Source organism: Dama dama, chromosome 6 (genome assembly GCF_033118175.1).
Source record: "Dama dama isolate Ldn47 chromosome 6, ASM3311817v1, whole genome shotgun sequence".
NCBI lineage: Eukaryota > Metazoa > Chordata > Mammalia > Artiodactyla > Cervidae > Dama > Dama dama.
In genome coordinates, this window is record NC_083686.1 from 46,567,167 (window position 1) to 46,588,888 (window position 21,722).

Genomic DNA, 21,722 nt, shown 5'->3' on the forward strand with positions numbered 1-21,722 from the left:
TTCTTCTCTGTATTCTGTGTGCACCTCAGGTCTACAGCGACCTCTGTAGAGGTCCCTCTACAGAGGCCAAGATGGCCAGATGGCCAAGTTCCTGCTCTCATATAGCCTCCATGATCGCTGGTGCAGGGGGAAGGGATGGGGGTACTGAACCGTGGCTTTTGAAGGCTTCCCCCTAGAAGGGGCACATGTCACTGCCACTTCTGTTTTACAGCCCAAGTAAACACCATGGTCCCACCTCGCTCGGGGACACATGTAATCCTACCACACACCAGAAAGAGGAGACAAAGGTGCTGTTAATTGAACAACAGTGACCACCCAGGAATATTTAAGATGAGTTGACTTTAAAGTACAGTGAGATCGTAATTTACTTTGGCTTAGATGGGGCATAAGGACTGTTGAGCAAATGAGTAAAATCTGTGAGAATGTAATGATGAGTGGATAGCCTTCTCAAGAGAGCAATCATTTCTAAGGATATTAAGTGTTAGTTATCAGCTGTGGACACTTGAGTTGCAGTCTTAAATATTCATCCCAACAGGTAGCAGAGTCCTCTGCTTGATAGTAGACTCTTGTTGTTTTTGTTCAGTTGCTAAGTTGTATGTGACTCTTGACCACCCCATGGACTGTTCTCATTGACTCATTGGAAAAGACCCTGATGCTGGGAAAGATTGAAGGCAGGAAGAGAAGGGGACAACAGAGGATGAGATGGTTGGGTGGCATCTTTGGCTCAATGGACATGAATTAGAGCAAGCTCTGGGATTTGGTGATGGACAGGGAGGCCTGGCATGCTGCAGTCCATGGGGTCGCAAAGAGTCAGACACGACTGAGCGACTGAGCTGAACTGAACTGAACTGGACTGTGGCCCAACAGTCTGCCCTGTCCTTCACCATCTCCTAAAGTTTGCTCAGATTCATGTTTGTTGAATCAGTGATGCCATCTAACCATTGCGTCCTCTGCCACCCTCTTCTCCTTTTGCCTTCAATCTTTCCTGGCATCAGCATTTTCCTATGTTAATAGATTTTGTGTGCACACGCATGTGTGTGCTCAGTTGCTTTAATCATGTCCAACTCTGTGCAACCCTATAGACTATCACCTGCCAGGTTCCTCTGTTCATGGGATTTTCCAGGCAAGAATACTGCAGTGGTTTGCCGTGTTAATAGATTACCAGTCACTAAATTTACCCTAGTCTCAGTATGCACTTGCAGGTAGTAACAATATAGTTTGTTCCAAATAACCTAGAATTTAAATTTGACATAATGTAAACTTACCAAAAAAGGCAATCCCAAAGAATGCTCAAACTACCACACAATTGCACTCATCTCACATGCTAGTACAGTAATGCTCAAAATTCTCCAAGCCAGGCTTCAGCAATATGTGAACCGTGAACTTCCAGATGTTCAAGCTTGTTTTAGAAAAGGCAGAGGAACCAGAGATCAAATTGCCAACATCTGGTGGATCATCGAAAAAGCAAGATAGTTCCAGGAAAACATCTATTTCTGCTTTATCAACTTTGTGAAAGCCTTCGACTGTGTGGATCCCAATAAACTGTGGAAAATTCTTCAAGAGATGAGAATACCAGACCACCTGACCTGCCTCTTGAGAAACCTGTATGCAGGTCAGGAAGCAACAGTTAGAACTGGGCATGGAACAACAGACTGGTTCCAAATAGGAAAAGGAGTATGTCAAGGCTGTATATTGTCACCTTGCTTATTTAACTTATATGCAGAGTATATCATTAGAAATGCTGGGCTGGAAGAAGCACAGGTTGGAATCAAGATTTCCGGGAGAAATATCAATAACCTCAGATATGCAGATGACACCACCCTTATGGCAGAAAGTGAAGAGGAACTAAAAAGCCTCTTGATGAAAGTGAAAAAGTTGGCTTAAAGCTCAACATTCAGAAAACTAAGCTCATGGCATCTGGTCCCATCACTTCATGGGAAATAGATGGGGAGACAGTGGAAACAGTGTCAGACTTTATTTTTTTTTTGGCTCCAAAATCACTGCAGATGGTGATTGCAGCCATGATATTAAAAGACGCTTACTCCTTGGAAGGAAAGTTATGACCAACCTAGACAGCATATTAAAAAGCAGAGACATTACTTTGCCAACAAAGGTCCATCCAGTCAAGGCTATGGTTTTTCCAGAGGTCATTATGGATGTGAGAGTTGGACTGTGAAGAAAGCTAAGCACCAAAGAATTGATGCTTTTGAACTGTGGTGTTGGAGAAGACTCTTGAGAGTCCCTTGGACTGCACGGAGATCCAACCAGTCAATCATAAAGTCAATAAACCAGTCAATCCATCAAGTCAATCATAAAGCAGTCCTGACTATTCATTGGAAGGACTGATGCTGAAGCTGAAGCTGTAATACTTTGGCCACCCAATGCGAAGAACTGACTCATTGGAAAAGGCCCTGATACTGGAAAGATTGAAGGCAGGAGAAGAAGGGGATGACAGAGGATGAGATGGATGGATGGCATCTTTGGCTCAATGGACATGAGTTAGAGCAAGCTCCAGGAGCTGGTGATGGACAGGGAGGCCTGGCGTGCCACAGTCCATGGGGTGGCAAAGAGTCGGACATGACTGAGTGGCTGAACTGAACTATTATCATTGTTTTTAGGCAAAGTGGAGAAGTACAAAGGAAATCTGATGCAGGAAGAAATTTTTACGTTTTGTTTGTTGTTGCTTAGAACAGTGCCTCACGTTGGGTCACTCAGTAAATATTTGTTGAGTTAATCATCGAATAGGCTCTACCCTGGTGAAATTGAAATCCAGCCTAACCCTCAATTCCTTCCTTAAAATAATAAGAGAACTTCCTTCTCTCAAAGCTACTGTAGCCAACCTGGAATTTTCAGGTCAGCACCAGCTCTTGATCTCCCTGACCAGGGATCTTCATTTTCCCTTAGCTTGCCAACTCAGTCTCTTAACACATGCTAGCAGCCGTGCCAGTCCTGGGCTTCACAGGCTGCCTTCCCTTGGCACCCTCTGTGGGTGACCCTGGCACGGTGGCATTGAGCTCTCACAGCCGGGCTGGCAGCCATGAAGCAGCACCAACAGGCCAGTTTCCTCCTGTGGCGATTTGGATGGCTGTCATGTTATTTGATGTGGCTTTTTGTTCCACTGAGTTCCATTGTGTGCTTACCGTCAGTCAGAGGTGGGGAGACACTGAAGATGTGCATGTGGATTCAAAGCCGATATGCTCTCTGCCACCGGCCAGCAGCCCCTGCCAGATGGCCTGCTTCTCTCCCAGGCTCACGTGTTCCACTAAGGCCCGCTCATCCGCACAGCAGTGAATGTCCATTCCTTCCCCACCTTCTTCCTCCACGTGTGAGCCCTTTCTTCCTCCATCTGCCGTAGCCTCCATACAAGGTCCCCCACCGTGACCTGCCTCTGCCTATCTCCCTGACCTTCTCTTTCTCCCACTTGCTTTGCCTCCTTTTTCCCCTTGCTGCTCACTTCAGCTGCTCTATCTCCTTGCTCTCCTGAAACCCTTTCTGCCTCAGGGCCTTTGCACCTCCTGCCCTTATGCCTAGAAAGCTCTTTCCTAGGTGTCTGCAGTGCTTGCTTCATCACTACATAAAGATCTCTGCTGAAATGCCACCTCCTCCAAGAAGCCCTTCTTACCATGTCTAAAACAGCTCCTGCCTCTATTTTTCCTCTGAGCACTTATCTCTAAGGACACATTATGACTTGTTTACTTGCCTATTTATTTGCATATTGTCTTCTTCCCCCCACTGAAGCGTAGCCTTCTGAGAGCAGACAGTATCCTCAGTGCCCAGTGAGTAGCTCAGTAAGTATGTAATGACGGGATAGAAGGAAGGAAAGAGAGAAGGGAGAGTGGGAGAAAAAACAAGAAAAGGAAATGCATTTCTATGTATTTATAAATGTTAATAAAGTACTTTAGGGCTTCCCAGATGGCATTAGTGGTAAAGAACTCACCTGCCAATGCAGGAGACAAGAGACACGAGTTTGATTCCTGGGTCAGGAAGATCCCCTGGAGAAGGAAATGGCAAGTGGAGAGTCAGATACGACTGAAGCAGCTTAGCATGCACACACCAAGTATTATACTTTTAGAGAGACAACTTAATTGAGATGGTGAAGAAGTGAAGTGTTAGTTGCTCAGCCATGTCTGACTCTTTGCAGCCCCATGGACTGTAGCCCACCAGGCTCCTCTGTCCTTGGAATTCTCCAGGCAAGGATACTGGAGTCGGTTACCATTCCCTTTCCCAGGGGATCTTCCCGACCGAGGAATTGAACCCAGGTCTCCTGCAATTGCAGGCAGATTCTTTACCATCTGCGCCACCAAAGGCATCTTTGAGGAGATGTCCTAAGCTGATACCTAATATATATGGTAATGGGTCAGAACAGGTAGAGGGGAAAAAGTGCACAGATCCTGAGCTTGACATCTACTGGGGAGCAAGCAAGGCCAGAGCAGCTGGAACCCTGAGGGCAGGGAGGAATGGGTGGTGGGACTGGATCACAGATACATAGCAAGGGGACTGCCCTGGTGAGACTAGACTGGCGCCAGGCGGGTCAGAACAAAGGCGGGTTCCGGGGTCGCGTGGTCATGAGGAAGGCCCGGGAGAGCAGAGCTGTGCTGCAGGAGAGGCGACTTCCTCCCCGACTCCTGGCTCTGCGAGGCTGTTTTCTTTGTAAAGGAGTCGCTTATTCGTTAAGCCAGCCTTCCGGGAGCCATCGCAGCATCCATGCCATCAGGTGAAAAATGAGCATGAGAGCACCTGCTCCGAGCGGTCATCATCAGCCCAGCTCCCAGCAGCCGGGAGCCGCCTCCTTGCGGTTGGCTGACTCTCAGCTTCCCACATGCAGCTTGGCACTGGGGCCATGGCGGGGACGGAGGGAGAGGGGACCCTGCCTCTGAGAAGCAGATGAGCTTCTTAGGAAAAGACTCGGGGTCCTGGCCTTGCACGAGAAGAGCATCCGTCACACCCGTGAGTGCACACCGGTCCCTAGGGTGGTCTTCGAGAGGAGTTGAGGGGAGGGTGCCAATGAATATTTTCTATTTTCAGTTATGTTTTTTCTGATGCATGTTAAAATAAGTAAACATTAGCACATCGGGTCAACTCACATAGAACTAATAAATGAGTTGATTTCAAGCTAACTTATAGAAACAGGCAGAGTCAATCTTGGAAGCAGGCAGTGCCTAGAAGTGGCAGGAGTGAAGGTGGTCAGTGAATGGCTGAAGTTCAGGAAGCAGGGATCCGGCATCTGTGAGCTGAAGGAGGCAGCGTGGACTGGTCTTGAGTCAGTTTCTAGAGTCACACTGTGAAGAAGGACAGGTAGGACGTGAGCCGGAGGGGCCAGCCAGTAGGAAGTGGGATGGTGGCATTCATCAAGGCTCGTGGAGAGGGCGGAGTGGGTGCTGGCAGGACACGGAGAAGCAGGCAGACTAGGCTGAGCCAGGGGTGGAGAAGAGGGATCTTAGGGTCTTAGTCTAAGACCCGAGTTGACTTAGGAAGGTTGTCAGGACTCTAACTGACTCTGTACATAACAGAGAACAGGGTGTCTGACCCCACATTTAATGGCAGGGACAGGCTTTCTGTCAGATTTTCTTCCGCACTAGAAATATACAGACTCTCCGCTATTCTCATTTAGGGAAATGGAAGCCATGATGACCTTGTTGAAGGAAGAAAATGAAATTGAGAGTATATTTGCTATGAATCAAGAGCAAGGAGGCAAGGTGAGGCAGGTGGAACTGTGGCTCCCAGCAGTGTTCATCTGGGAGAAATTGGTCCAGGTGGCCAAGAATAAACACACCACCACTCAGGGGCCAGCCTTCCCCTCCCGTCAAAGGGAGCACTCAGAGCAGTTAAGAAAAAGAAAAGCATGAGATCGTGTGCATTGTACTTTGGAATTGGAATATCTTTATTGTTTTGCTAATTTAAAATGTGTATACTTATTTAAAAGTCAGAATGACACAGAAGTACATCAAGTAGAAAGTCTCCCGTAATTCCATAGGTAACAACCTTTAAGAGGCAGTTGTTTATTTCATTCAACAGCTGTTTATTGAGTGCCTACCATCTATGAGGCACAAACACTATTTAGGAGATTCAAATACATCTATAATTAAGACAAAAGTCTTAGTCTATGCTAGGCTTACATTCTTGAGCTATGCTGTCCAATATAGAAGCCACTAGCCATGTGTGACAAATTAAAATTTAATGTGTCTTAAAACTGCGATTCCCCTAGTGACATTTCAAGTGCTCAAGTGTAGGCAGTGGCTGCCATATTGGACAAAACAGATGTACAGCATTTCCATCATTGCAGACAGTTCTTTTGGGCAGTGATGTTCCTGCCTTCAGGTCTCAGAGTTGGCTGGAGCTCGGTGATTTCACCCCTCCCCTTACCCAGCCTTTTGGGGAAAGAGCTCTGAACCCAGGGCCCCCTTGCTCACCCTCCCTGACATGTGAGGGACATAGAGTAACTGTGGAAACAGCTGTGGGCTTAAGAATGTCCCTGCCCAGAAGCAAGTGAAAGCCTAGAACGCTAAGCCTTTGTGATAGTTCATTTTTGTCGACAGAGTTGAAATCACTTGGTAGACATGCAGCTCATCTGATCCATCTCCATCAGAGGTTGGAGTTGATGGGTGAGAGCCCACCTGAGACTGGACTGGGGTTGGAATGGGTAAAAGTGACCAGAAGCCCCCAGACAGCAGCCCGCTCCACCCAAACAGGAAGCCTGGCTCCGTCCTCAGGGTCAGGGAGGCAGGGAGCACAGCTGCCCACCCCCACCCCACCCCCTGGGACCTGAACTCTGAGGTGCAGGAGGCAGGCCTCGGGCTGTACGCTTTCTGGAGTTCTCTGCATTTGCTTCTGGGGTCCACCAGCAAGGCTCCTTCTGCCCCGAGAAGAGACAAGGGCAATGGTGGTGTTTCTCCCCTTCCCCTCCAGGCCAAGGGCCACTGGCAAGCCTCCCTGGACTGTGTCCCATCTCTGCATCAGGAACGGCTGACCCATAATTAAGCCACGCTGCCTCCGAAAGAAAATACAGAAAAGTGATAGATAAGAGACCTCATTTAGTGGGAGCTTAAATTTCAGGCATAGCAATGCTGGCTCGGTTCAATGGAGATTTACAACAACAGGTGCAGGGGAACCTTAGATTGAGGCTGAGAGTGATTTTTGTGTGTGTTGGGGGAAGGGTGAGGTGGGGTCTCATTTGATCTGGCTGCTACTTAGAAGAAAAATAAATTCCATTTGCTCTTCCATTCTTTTAAGAAACAAAAGGGATGAAAGAAACCTTAGGCCAATAAGCTTCCCTTTCATTCTTTCCTTTTTCTCAAATCAGAAAATGATCCCGTATCATTAACCACCTAGCCTTTCCCAAAAATATAAATAGACACTACTTTCCCTCCATACTTAGAAGTCTCATGATAACAAGCACAGTGAGGCTGGATCTCCAGAAACATAGTAGAAAAGAAAAGACAGATTTTGTTTTAAAGCCCCTCTAAATGACAGTGAGAACAAGAGGCCGGGGAGGGTCAGACAGTCATTTGAAAGGCTTTGAAATGTGCCATGATTTGGACTTTTGATTTCATCCTTTTCTACAAGCGATTAGCTATAGCACAGGTTTGTGTAATCAGCAGACAAACCAAAGCCTGAGTGATTTATTCACTGGAACTCGGATAAGAAAGCCTTGCACGTCACAGCCAGAAGCAACACCATATTACTCCCACTTTCTAAATTTTATTGGAATTTTAGAATAAAGTACAATCTTATCTCTTAAGAATCCTTTGTGGGCAATGGACCTTTGGTACTGTTTGTAAAACCAGGAGCAAGACTGGGCCTGGAATAAGATTCAGGACGGAGCAGAAAGTGTGCACCTTGATGGGGTCCTTCACATCTGCCTTCCTCTCCTGCTCCTCCAGGAAGCCTTCCAGGTGGTCTCCTTTTTTTTTTTTTTTTGGCCATGTGGCATGTGGGATCTTAGTTCCCCAAGCAGGGATGGAACCTGTAACCCCTGCAGTGGAGGCTCACAGTCTTAACCACTGGACAGCCAGGGAAGTCCTCACCTGGTTTTCTTGGGGGAGCTCTAGGCCTCTGCTGCAACTGCGTCAGGTAGAACCACCCCACCCCCTACACACACATCTCTGCATGGGAGAACAGGGAGGGACGGAGTGTGGGAGGGGAAGAGGAACAGGGCTGGTAGCAGGTGGTCACGCATCAGGCTCACTTCCTGGAGGAGAGGTGGGATCAGCCTCGGCAGGCCTCAGGAGGAGCCCCTGGGCTTCCTTTTCCCTCTCTCTGAAATGCCCAGCTGCCTCATTGGTTCTGAAACTGTGCCCTGGGGGAATACTATTCATGGATAAAAATCAAACGATGGCACTCTTTACTCAATTCAGAGAAAAATTAAGTAAGCAGATCAGATTTTCTCCAACATAAATTTGTATCTATCCTGTGTTTTCTTCCCTCTGTTGCTATGTCAGCTTTGGTAGCACCCCAAAAAGAGCAGATGAGAAGCGAGCAAATGTTGACAGAACCGCCAGCCGCACTCGGGTGTCGCCTTTATGTGCGTGTAGCACGGCCTCGGGCGCTCCCCTGGTGCTCGGTCAGGAAAGAATCTGCCTGCAGTGCGGGAGATCTGAGTTCGATCCCTGGGTTGGGAAGATCCCCCGGGGGAGGGCATGGCAACCCACTCCAGTATTCTTGCCTGGAGAATCCCCATGGACCGAGGAGCCTGGCGGGCTGCAGTCCATGGGTCGCGGAGTCAGACACGACCGAGCAACTGAAGCGCAGCTCAGCACCAGCCTTGCCGTCTCCTAGTGGAGAAAACAAGATCGACAGCAGTCTTTGTCTCGGGGGTCTCTGAGGCTTGCAGGTGCTCTGTCCCCTGACAGCCTGTGAAAACAACCGGAGGCAGCTTACCTCTCAGGTTGGCTCCAAGAGGCCAGCGCTCCCTGTTGAGCTATTCAGAACCATCAGACATATCAGCACGTTTTGAAAGGGGACTTAGGGTGTCGGTGGCAAGTTAGTAAATCAATAGAATTAACTCAACAGAATAAAAACAATCAGCCTATCAGGAAGCACTCAGCATGCAATGGGGGTTTGGGACCGTATCCGTGATTACTGTTAGCAGCCTGTGTGCCACCCTGCTTGGGACTGGGAAGGTTTATGAGTGCAGGTTTCAGTGGTTATGTGGGCATCTCCACTGGTGGCAGGTTTTGTTCCTGGAAAGGGGGCCCAAGGTCGAAATGAAATGAGAGAAATCTGATTTTTCCCATGGTGATAGCCCCAGTAATAGGAGATTGGGGTAACTGATCAAAAACCAGTGTCCATCTTTTGAAAGAAATAGCCTCAAACATGGTATTTCACTTTCTCTGAATGCTGAACATCCCTTTGTCTAAGGTGATTCGGATTGATTTAATAGGATAACACAATAACTGATATATGAAGTTATGGTATTTAATATGATGTAGTTTCACAGGAGTTTTTACACTTATTCTGTCCTTAATCACATGAACTCTTAGGATAAAGAAACTCTGTGGGTATAGTTTGGGTTGTCAAAAAAGCTGCTTTGGAGAGGTTTTTCTCAGCAGCACCTCGGAAGGAATGTTTTGAAATAGCTGAGGCTGTCTCCTCATCTGTGCAGTGACCCAGCATCGTCTGTCTTGCTGCCTCCTGGGCTCTTCCGGAGGCGGCGCGAGGCTGCTCGTCTCTGTGTCCCTATTCTGCTCCCTGGGCCTTGCTGACAGTTTGTCCTTGTTCCCTGTCTTCGTTAAAGGTGCAAGTTCCAAAGCATGTTCCTAACAATGTCCCTTCTTTCAGATTTCCCCCACCACAGATTCTCTCACAAGAAGCCTCAGACCTTGGGCTAGAATTCTGGGCAGCGACATTCTCTCGTGATTGTACAAGCCTTTCCACATCCACCACACATCCCAAATCTGCCTGATAATAGTGTATTTCAGCTGTCATTTCTTCCTTTTTCCAACTGTTATAAAAAAAAAACTGAGTTTGCTAGAGGCTTAAGAAAGTAGTGTGACTGGTTTTTTGTTTCATTATAGTTTATAAGATTGTGTCCAACTCTTTGCAACCCCATGGACTGCAGCCTGGCAGGCTCTTCTGTCCATGGAATTTTCCAGGCAAGAATTACTGGAGTGGGTTGCCATTTCATACTCCAGGGGATCTTCCCAACCCAGGGATCAAACCCACATCTCTTGTGTCTCCTGCATTGGTAAGCAGATTCTTTACCACTGTGCCACCTGGGAAGCCCAAGATAGGGGATACATTTAAAAGATTATATGATATATATGCGATAAAGCATATTTACATAAGAAACACTCATGAACCCATCACCCCATCCCAAAGGGTTGCTTACCCACCCACCCCCTCGCCAGAGGTAACCACTTTCTGAAGTTTATATTTATCATGTTTTTCTTTCCTTTTAAAACAGTTTTATCTCATATGCATGTAGCAAGTTTAGTTTTGCTTGCTAAAGAGACAAAATGAATTTATGTGGCCAATTGAGGTTGTTCTTCTAAAGTAGCCTTCCTGGGACCTGATCCACTTATGCGTGGAGGCTGCACTTACTCCAGCTCATCTGGGAGCCCTTTGTTTGAAATTTCCTGCAGAGACATTTTCATCAGCTCCTCAGGAATCATTGCTGTCACTTTATGGCGTGTTTGGTCTGATTGAGCTTTTTCCCATCACCTCACTATCTTCCTCATTCATTTCTTTGAGTGGGAAATGTTTCATGAGTTCTTCTATGAACAGAGACTCTGTGTTGGAGACCAGTGGAGAACCAGGTAGAGCCCTGGCTTCCCTGGAGCTTGTCCCCACCCCTCTCCTCCTGCCCTCCTCTGTCATTCAGGCAATAACTAGAGGCCACAGTCTAGGAGGCTCCAGGACCCTGGGCAGGATCCACTGCACCAAGGGGCCTTGGGATCAGGGTGGGCTGAGAGCCTGCGGGGAGATCTAGAAGGGACTTCTGAAGGTGGTCCCGTCTCCATGAGCCGTCTCCAGCCCTTTGTGGCCTCATCTGAGTATTTCTGACCCTGATTTTCTTAGTTAGGTCAGGCGCATGAATACTCTCGTCCAAGCATGTTTATGTCAGCACCTGCTGAGGAGCCTCTGCCGTGTGGTGTAGATCAAGGTTCCTACAAGGAAAGAAATCAGCCCAGTAAGATCTAAAGGCTGAAAACCCAGATTTTGGATGTTTTATGTTAGAAGAACTTAAAAGCCACACTAGATCATTATATAAATATTAGATTGATGACATAAATACATTGCCTGTGTAGTATAAATATGAGACCTTAGAAATATGTATGTATATATATGTTTCATTTATTGTATATGCAATATAAGTTCAATGAATATAAATTATATGTACATCTAATTCACGTGTTCTCAGCCAGCCTCCACATGACCCATTCACCCAAATAACTTGCATCCTGCAATCCATCTGTGAAACAGAATGACTGGTGCAGAACTGTGACCCCTGCAGAGCTCAAAGCAGCCTGCCTGTGCCCGGGCATATCTGCTCTTCCTGGTTGAGGCGTGTGACTCCCGGGAGCCAGTTGTGTTTGTTCCCAAACCTGCCTCTGCTAATTGTACTTTTTATTAAGTTGCAAACTCTAATTAAATGTTCTCTGAGGAAATATGAATTTTAAAAAAATTGTTTCACTGAAAACCAAATTGAATGCTTTTGAAAAGCATCTGAAGATGAGTCATTTTAAATATGCTTTTGAATTAGGTCTGAACTAGGTGATTGTGAAAGATTGAAGGGAAAAGCAAGATTAAAATCTAGAAGAATTCTGCTTTCAGATTGTGCTTCAGGTGTCTTCAACTTCTTGTTCCACTTTCAATGGACTAAGATTGGAAATTATACCTGGTATGTAATGGTTTAAAAGAAGAAAAAAGAACTCTAATCGGCAGACAATACTCAAAGAAAAGACCTTGGCCTTTTCTTGAAAGATTAGTGAATAGACACTTACATTTTTAAAAAATTTATTTGTAATTGAAGGATAATTGTTTTAAAATGTTGTGTTGGTTTGTGCTATACAATGACGTGAATCAGCCGTAAGTATACGAAGGTCCCCTCCCTCCTGAACCTCCCTCCCTCCCCTCTAGGCTGCCGCAGAGCGGCAGGTTGAGCTTCTTGCATTGCAAAGCCAATTCCCTCTGGCTGGCTGTTTTACACGTGGTGATGTGTGTGTTTCAGGGCCGCTGTCTCAATTCTCCCACCCTCTCCTCCCACAAGTTCACAAGTCTGTTCCCTTATGTCTGTCTCCACTGCCGCCCTGCAAATAGGTTCATAGTTTATGTTTTAATTTTAAACAAAATTATACATACGCACAAATACACATATATGTCTATGTGTATATATACATGTGTGTGTGTATGGAAGAAAGATCAATTTTTCATGATCCCTCCCCTGTGTTAAATGACTCCTAACACCTACTGGTCCCAAGTACATTTGAAAAGGAGGGCTTCTACTATAAACATTACCAGGACTGGCCTGCACTGTGTAATCAGTCTCCCTAAGAGATTTCAGATGTGACAGCACTCGCTAAGGTTTATTTGGGTTTTTTATTGTGTTTGGTTTTGTTTTCATTTACCAACCTTTTATTGAGAGCCATGAAAAAATGACTCCATCTTTAAAACAATGGTTTGAAAAGAGAGAAAAGGCAACGTCAGACAGCCGGACGGATGAGGGAGGTCATGACCTGCCAGCGCTCTGTCCTTTCTGGCCGTCTTGCCCTCCCAAGCCAACCCTTTCTCTAACTTCCTAGGGATCCCACAGAGGTGGGTCCCCTGCTGCCAAGGGTTTGCTGAGAGGCAGGAGGGTGGGATGCAAATTGGAAAAATGGGCCTGATGTTCTCAACCTGGGGCCGGAAGAAGGATGAGGAGGCCAGCTTTGGATAATTTGGGTCCAGATAAGAAAAGAGCCTCTTGACCAGGCTCAAATGATATTCTTTGACCCTAGCTTTTCCTAGTCGGATGTGAGGGACCTTTACAGCTGTGAAGAGAGTAATATCACCAAATAAGGAGGCATTTCAAGTCCTATTCCAACCATGCTCCCCAGGTTATCCACCCACGCAGGTTCCGTGTGTGTGTGTGTGTGTGTGTGTGTGTGTGTGTGTGTGTGTTGGAAGACCTTAGGTGAGGTGCTGCATCTCTAATCCAGACTGAAGCTTTGGATAAGGCAGCCCCCTGTTGCAAGATGCTTTATTTTCCTGAATACCTAAGAAATAAAACCCAAAGTCTGGAAGCCAGGTTCTTTTGAAAAACGTTCCCCATGCCCCAGAAAGTTTAAAATCTGCTCCATGCAAGAACCTAACAGAAAGAGTAGGCAGACCGGAAAGAGAGGTTCAGCTTCTTTTCAGCCCTCCCGAAAGGATCGCTGAGCTGCTCGACTTACTGTCCACTTTAACTTGGTTGTTGCCTGAACTGCGGGTCCCTGCAGCACTCACAGCCGTGGAAACTGCTGTCCTCCCTCTGCCCAAGGAAAGCCACTTCAGTAAGCGAAGACGGGCGAGAGGGGCCTGGGGCGGGCAGGCATGGACACGGGAGCCCTATTCGGGTGCTTGGAGAAGTAACTGGGCCGCTGCCTGAGATCGCCAAGCCCTCCAGAGAGAGGAATTGCAGGGCCGTGAGTCATACTCCATTTTAGACGAACTCAAGGGCTCCCTGGGGGTTGGGGGCCTCCCTTATCAAGAAGCAGGCAGCTGAAGTACACAGATTGTGCTTGGCCAAAGGCTAGGATCAGCTTCTGCTTTATTATCTATTAAACTAAGTGGATTAAATGAGAATTGACTAGAACTGCACACTTAGCGTTCCCTTACAAAACACCGTTATCTCATAAGCGGGCTTAGTGGAGCAGGCTGTCAGGGGCTTATAAGCAGTAACTCAATACAGCACCTTACAGGACAGAGAGATGGAGGGTATGCAGCAGTCCTGGGAGGTCCCAAGATCCCACGCCTCATGTGCACGCGAAAGACAGGTCAGGGGTATAACTGCGAACCACACCATTGGCATCTACCCCAGGAACGGGCCCAGGTCTTCCCAGGAAAAGCATCTGCCACTCACTCCATTTTAAAAGCACTTCTAATGCTGGGAAAGATTGAGGGCAGGAGGAGAAGGGGACAACAGAGGATGAGATAGTTGGATGTCATCACCGACTCAATGGACATGAGTTTGAGCAAGCTCCCAGAGATGGTGAAGGACAGGGAAGCCTGGCGTGTTGCAGTCCATGGGGTTACAAAAGACACAACTGGGTGGCTGGACGACAAAAAGTGCTTTACTAACCTTCTGAAGACAGTAGAGTGGGGTGGCTGATACGACTGTCTTGGCAGTTAGACCACAGGCTTTGCATCATAGCTTTACTGCTTTCATTGAGGGACCATGTGTTACTTCTCATGGCTGAGTTCCCCCATCTGCAAAATGGGAGTAATAATAGTACTTACCTCACTGGGTTTCTGTGGAGATTAAATGAGCTAATATGTATAAACTCTTTAGAATAGTACCTGATGTAAGTGGTTATTTAGGTGAGCTATTATGGCTTTTACACAGAAAAAGAATTTATCCCATTTCATAACTTTTGCACCCACATCTCCTCTAACTATTATTAGTTGCAGCATGAGTTTGGAATGAGCTGCATTCACAAAGGAGATATTCTGAAAGGCAGGAGGCAGTGTACCTGGAGGAGGTCAGGGCTGTGATCAGAGGGACATTTTGCTGGAGATGGTGATGTGGTTTTTGCACATCATATTTCTTCTTTGATCCACATTTCTTGTGTGTGTGTGTGTGTGTGTGTGTGTGTGTGTGTGTGTGTATGACTTTTCATTATAGGGTTTGGGTAACTGAATGTAAACCCTGCTTTTGGTGAAGATTGGTATAATTATGAAAATGCTCAGAGATGATAAAAATGAGACCCCTTTGGCCTGGTGTCCCAGAAGCATGTCTACTGCAGAGCACTTGCTTTGAGGATAACAGACACATCAGAATGAGATGATGGTTTGGAAGAAGTTGCCGTTGTGTGGTTGATTTGAACAGTGGAGAATATTAACTGTTTTTCAGGGAAATTTTAGTTTATTTGTAAATTTAGGACTTTTTTCCCAACAATTTCTTTGACAGTTTTATTTTTCTGTTGGGTTTCTTTGAGTTCAGGTTACTTGTAAACATTTCTATCAACAACCTGATCCATAGTCAACCTGCCTCTTTGGAATTACACAGCCTTTGCTTAACCTAATTCTAATGTATAATCCACAACTTCCACATGTAGTTTATTATTTTCAGTACTCTGCAATCCAGGATATGGTTTTATCCCTCTCAGCCTAATGGAAGAACATTATAGTCCTCACTTTTCAAAAAAATTGAAAGAGAACAAACGAAAAATTGTATAAACTGTTGTTGATCTTGATGTTTAGTCACTAAGTCGTGTCCGACTCTTTTGTGACCCCAGGGACTGTAGCCCACCAGGCTCCTCAGTCCATGGGATTTCCCAGGCAAGAATACTGGAGTGGGTTGCCATTTCCTACTCCAGGGGATCTTCCCGATCCAGGAATCAGACCTGTGTCTCTAGCATCTCCTGCACTGGTGGGCAGATTCTTTACCACCGCACTATCTGGGAAGGTCTAGACTGCCTGTGCTCAAATTGCCCTGGAAGCTCTGGTATCCTGAGACAAGAATTTGAGTGCAAGTACTATATTTGAGAAGATGTCCCAGGTGGTGTGGTCAGGAAGTGGGGAAGTGAGATGGGAGGAAAGAAAGCCAGTAGTGAAGGGATTCATGAGTGAGTTACTGTTGTGGGCAACTAGGACTCAGTCCTACTGCCCCCTCCCCGTCAGGCAATGGAGACCACAGTTCAGAATCGTTCCTACTGTCCCCCCAACAACAATTGTGTTGTTGTTTCTGAGTGCTGACTTCCATGCTTCTAACCAGAAGAAGCCCTCAGACAGGAAGAGAGACACAGAAACAGATGGATACAGAAACAGACATGCAGGTCCTTGAAGAAGGACACAGAGGCCGCAAGAACTGTTCTCCAGACCTACACGTGAGCCAGGTGCCTGAGCCCACGGGGGCCGAGCACTGTCAGCGTGCTAGCAGGAGTGCTCCTTAATCTCCCTGGATCTCAGCGCTCTTGTCCTTAAAATAGGAGAAAGAATAGTTCCTGCCTCATAAGGGTGATACGGGGATTGATGAATTCCTGTATCTGCAGTATTTCAACAGTCAAAAATACTCATCTTGAGTCTTTCTCTATTTTTTGAAACTCTGACTTACCGTAATCATTCCTCTTCTGAATAGGCTTCTAACAAGATAGAGGATAAATCCATCTATTATAAGTTTCAAAAAGAAATAGAACCATTTCCGAGAATGGTCTCCTTATTAGGCCCCCTTTGTGTTTGATCAGCTTTGAATGGCTGCCTTTTGAAATACGCCGTATGCTTTGTTAGCACATTAGATGCCCAGTCCAGCAAGTTCTGTTATTGGAGCAGCTCTATGAGCTTTCTCGTTCTGGCTGTTCTATTTTATGGAAACCGTTGGTGGGATTCAAGTGTGAGTGGCTCATCACAGTCCTCTGTTGATTTTTCTCTGTGTCTCCTCCTGTTTTCTCAGAGCTATTTTCTAAGGATAGCAGACCCTAGGGAGCTTTCTTTTTGTGAAACTCCTACAGGCTAGGGGCTGAAGCCAGTGGCTGCAATCCCAGGCAATTCTGAGTTCTCCTTCTGTCAAAGGCATTTATACTCAGTGTGTTTCGTTGCTCAGGGGTGATTGAAACAGCCCAATTGGTGAACAGCCAGGGGAAGATAGGGTTAAGAAAAAAAAGAGGAACCCAACTATGTTACATGGAGCTCAGCCTGTCATGATTAAAACTCAGTTTAAAGATTTGTTCACCCGAGCAAATATCTCTGGACTGTTTCAGGCTGTGACTCTTCAATTAACCTGACATTTCACAAATCCAAAAGTGCTGTGGATGAACTCTTCACTTCGCTTCGGGATATTGCTGGAGCTCGGAACCTCATGAAACAGTTCAAGTCTGTATATGTTCCTGGAAATCATACCCACCAGGCAAGTACATATGTTTTAAAGTAACCAGCTAATCTGTGCTGTGTTTTTAAATTCAGAAACTAAAAGTTTCCATTTTAAGCTGTTTAAAATGAAGGATTTGTTCAAGATGAAACCTAAAGCTCTTCTAGTCCAGAGTTCTGGATTCCCCTGAATCTGAAAGCTTCCCAGTTTATTTGTACCACAGGCTTAATGCAGCGAGATGAGCAATGGATTAGGGGTCAGCACTACTTTGTCAGTGGCCCAGACCTGTCCCGTCACCTTAGGCAAGTCCGTAAGTGCCAGATGAGGGGCTGGCTTTAGACAGTGCCTGGGTTTCTGGATCTAAGAATAACAGAATTACCGAATGATATTATGCAAAGAAAATAAAAGGTGATGACAGCAAAAACAGTTGTTGTTTAAAATGCCCCCACCACTTTATGGGCTTCCCTTGCAGCTCAGCTGGTAAAGAATCCGCATGCAATGCGGGAGACCTGGGTTCAATCCCTGGGTTGGGAAGATCCCCTGAAGAAGGGAAGAGATACCCACTCCAGTATTCTGGGCTGGATAATTCGATGGACTGTATAGTCCATGGGGTCACAAAGAGTCAGACACGACTGAGTGACTTTCACTTTTACCACCTTATAAGGAGAGTAGGAGACCCTTACAAGGATGTTTTGAGCAGGGAGTCAGAAAATGGTAAGAAAATCCAAGATGAATGGGGTAATTACTGTACCACAACTTGATGGCAAAGCGAAGAGCAGGGTGGTAGAATGAGGCACAGAAAGACCCAGAGAGAGTATGAAGGGTGAAGAAAGGCTAGAGCCATCGACGTTAGGTAGTCTCTGTTAGACAAGGAGGAGAGCAATCAGGTTGCTGATGGCCAAAGATGAGCTTTCAAGGAAGAATAGATGTTTCTGACAGAAAAGATCATTAGGTTTTGCTGTGGTGTGGATGAAGGAATCTTCTCTCCCATCTTCCCATGAAATATTCCACAGAATTCACTCTATTTGCTAAGGCTTTCTTAGAGAGTTGAATGAGCTGTTAGTGGGAACTATGATCTAGTGAGGGGTTCAGCTTCAGGATGCTGACTCTCCAAGGTGGGCGTGTAGCCAGGAGCTAAGGTTACCCACTATCACCTAGCAACATGCAGGTTCTTCCTCCCATTTATTCGTATAGTAGCTGATACTTGAAGTGAAGTGAAGTCGCTCAGTCGTGTCCAACTCTTTGCGACCCCATGGACTGTAGCCTACCAGGCTCCTCCATCCATGGGGTTTTCCAAGCAAGAGTACTTGAAGAGTCCCCTGCATTTGGTTTCGCAAGTAGGCCAGAGAGGTATTATTATCCGAGACCTAGGAAGGCCGCAGTGACTTGCCACAGGCACCCAGGTGGCCAGGACCTGACCCTGTGTTTGCTGCCAACACAAAACCTCCAGTCATTGTTCTCATGGAGGTTCTAGAAATACTAACTGATGGTGCTGCGGGTACCTGAAGTCACCCACCAAGACACCAAAGACCTTAGAAACTGGTGCTCAAGAACTCAGTAATATAAATTCCCATCCTATGTTCAGTGATCTAAAAAAATACTGATAAAATCACTCATAATTGATCAGTTGTAGTTTTGTCATTAAAAAAGTTACGAGTCTTAAATATGGCAGTGTAGACTGGTTCTACAAGATGTGATTGAACTGAAGGTGCGTGATGAAATTTAGACCAAAGACTGTTGGGAGGCAAGTGGCTGCTGTCATTGACAAAGGGGCGGTAACCACTAAATTACTAAGGTCTTTTCAGTTTTTATGATCATCATGGTGGCTGATTTGGCCGACTTCACGTAAGCATGTTATCTATAAATCTTGAGCGTGATAAAAACAAGGATCAGTTTCCTAGACTTTATCTCCCTGCCACCAACTCAGTCGTCTCCCCAGACCTCAGAACCCATTCTGAGCAGCCTTCGCCTTTGGAAAATGAACTCTCCCATGTTGCATACACTTCCTGTGTAGCGAGTCAGTAACATTATCAACTCATTCAACAAAACTCCTAAAGGTCCGTGAGCGGAAGTGGGGGCAAGGCAGAGAGTATATGTGTATCTTGAGGGGATTAAATAATATTAATCCAGACACCAAGTGAAATTCTATGCAACCAAAAAGTGAGATCTATACATACTCAGCAAGGACTGTATTTGGATCCTTAGGTTCTACTTGGAGAACTCAAACTGTGGTTCATGGTCTATTGGGTGAAAAGTGTTGTAGATTATTCTGTAAAGTGCTATCTTAATTTTCTTTTAAAAAACAATAAAATAAAAAGTATGTGGGTACGTATACTTAATAAGTATTTAAAATTTTAGGAAAAATGTATAATGGTTGCTTATGGGGCATAGGAAGGGTCGAACGAACAAGGAGGAACTCTGGCTTCTTGCTTTATATATGTAGAGAAAGAATTTTTGATGGGATTACAGATAATTTTTACCTGTTTGGGTTTTTCAACGTCTTTTGGAGGCAAAGAAATACTAAGTCGCAGGTGTAAGCCCTGTGAGGACAGGGATTTGATCTGGTGTGTCCACTGCCATAGTTTCCCTGCTATAGTGGTATCAGGCACATAATGGGTGCCTGATAAATGTTTTGGGGTACATCTTGAACGCATTACATGTATTTTTATCATATACTGGAAGAGTCGTTGGGACAAAAATATATACAGATAGAAAATAACAGGTGTCCAGACTAGAAGCAGAGGCCAGCTCCATCTAGCTTTGAAGATAGACCCTGGCTCGGCAACTTTCTGCCCATCTCTTCTCCCAATTTGGTCCTCAGCTCTAGAAAAAGTTAGGGCTTTCTATCTAGCTCCATGCTGTTTCTACACATCATCTAGTTGGGATGTCCTGGGCCTCCTGGGACACTCAGGAATACCATAGACCTGGCCTGGCGAGGGATTCCTGCCCCAGCACTGGCCAGTGCTATGTATCTCGGCTCTCTCCCCTGGATCTTGGGGCCCTACTCAGCCTCAGGCTTCCTCCCAGAGTCCCTTTCTCCTGCTCTGATGCATGTGAGTTGACTCTTAGAGCCACTTCTCTTTACTCTCCTAGCTAGAGGCACTTATTATTTAACCATCATCCTTTAGCCCTTTAGGTAAATGTTTCAGTCACAGCTCAGATGTAGAAAGCAGACCCACTCTCATCATTTTAAAGAAAATGTGATTTCATATAAGGAATTAAGTACATGTAGTATCTGAAAGAGCTGGAGGAGTGGGATCTAGACCAGGTATGTAGAAATGAGCCCCAAACATCACCACACGCCTGGTTCCAAGAGAACCAGTACCTCTGCCACGGCCAGAGGAGTGGGCATGGTGGCCACCATGAGGCTGCCACTGAAGCTCTTGGCTTGAAGAACACGCCAGCAAAGCTGGAGACAGCTTCTGTGTTTGCTCATCCTGGTAAATACAGAGCCCAGCTCAGTGCTTGCCACCTAAGGGTAAATGGGTAGGTGGATGGATCCTGGACTATGGGTCTTTTTCAGAATGGTATTTCTTAATTCTAAGTGAGAGGGAGGTTAGCATGTAGGTTACCCTCAGCCTTTAGGTTCATAACCCAGCTCTGCTCCCTGCTGTGTGACCTTAGGCAAATTACTTTACCCCTCTGTGCTGAGTCCCTCTTAGCTACTATTATTAGCTCCTTCATAAAAGTGCTCTGATGATTAGGTCAGTTAATACATGTAAGGCTTTTCAGGACACAGGCCAACACAGACAGTGCTATGTAAGTACTGGCTGTAACAGTTGTCGTAAAGGATGAAATAGACCTTCTCTTTGTCCTCTTCTGTAGCATTTCATTGTTTCCTTTGTTAGGAGATGGGCTACACAGAAAGGGGTCCATTCTCAAGTTGACTTTCCTGTTAGCTGTGGCACATGGTCAGAATTTACTACTCACACCCCTTTGTTTGGAAAAGTCATGTTTGTCCGTAGATGCTGTTGACCAGAAAGCTAAGCCCCAGTTTTGCCTTTATAGCAAGCCTTCTTCTGCTTTCCTTTCTTACTGCAAATGTTCCAGTTTAATGGGAGGCTTAACCCTCTTCCTGAATGTCAGCGTTTGATGTCCTGCTGTTCCTCAGATGACTTGGGGCAAGGAGCTTATGAGCCCTTTCAGACAAAACACTATATGACTCTTGCTTGACTAGCTTTGGCAAAACTCTCAAAGCGCTGTGCTGTGTTGGAGGAGACGTCCCACATATGGGTACCGTCTTCTGTGCCTCTGGCCTGTTGAACAAGAGCCTTTAGAACCTGCGGGGCCCACAGAGGCTCAATTCATCTTGTGCCTGGTGCAATAGGGCCTCTGAACAGTCTGTAGGCCCAGTCTCTCCATCAGCAATCCCCAGCCCTGGCTGCCAGCTTTTTCCAGTCCTTGTCCAAGTGCTAAGCTCTGTTCTTCCTCCTGATTCTATCTACCTAACTCCAGACCTGCTGACATCCTTTTTGAAAGCATCTGCGTGAGATAGCGTAAACTGGGGGCCAGGAAGCTTGACTCCCTCCTGCAGCCTAACTTCTAACTGCCTGTGTGAATTCAAGCACATTGATTAATAGCTTTGGGCTTTGATTGCCTTATATTGAAGTTAAAGGGACTAGACTGAAAACTTTTTAAAAGTCATCTGCTTGTGGTTTGAGGGATGGATGGATGGATGGATGGATAGATGGATGAACAGATAGACGAATAAACCAGTTTTTAATCTCCAGAGCAAACCATT

At 46.0% G+C, this 21,722-nt stretch overlaps 1 protein-coding gene across 1 annotated transcript in view; it reads left to right on the plus strand.

The window, feature by feature from the left end:
• Positions 1-21,722, plus strand: part of SCFD2 (sec1 family domain containing 2) — a 392,631-nt gene that overhangs the window by 325,131 nt on the left and 45,778 nt on the right. The window contains exon 6 of the mRNA XM_061145974.1: positions 16,875-17,020. Within this exon, the coding sequence (XP_061001957.1) occupies positions 16,875-17,020 (146 nt within the window). The remainder of the gene's footprint in view (positions 1-16,874; positions 17,021-21,722) is intronic.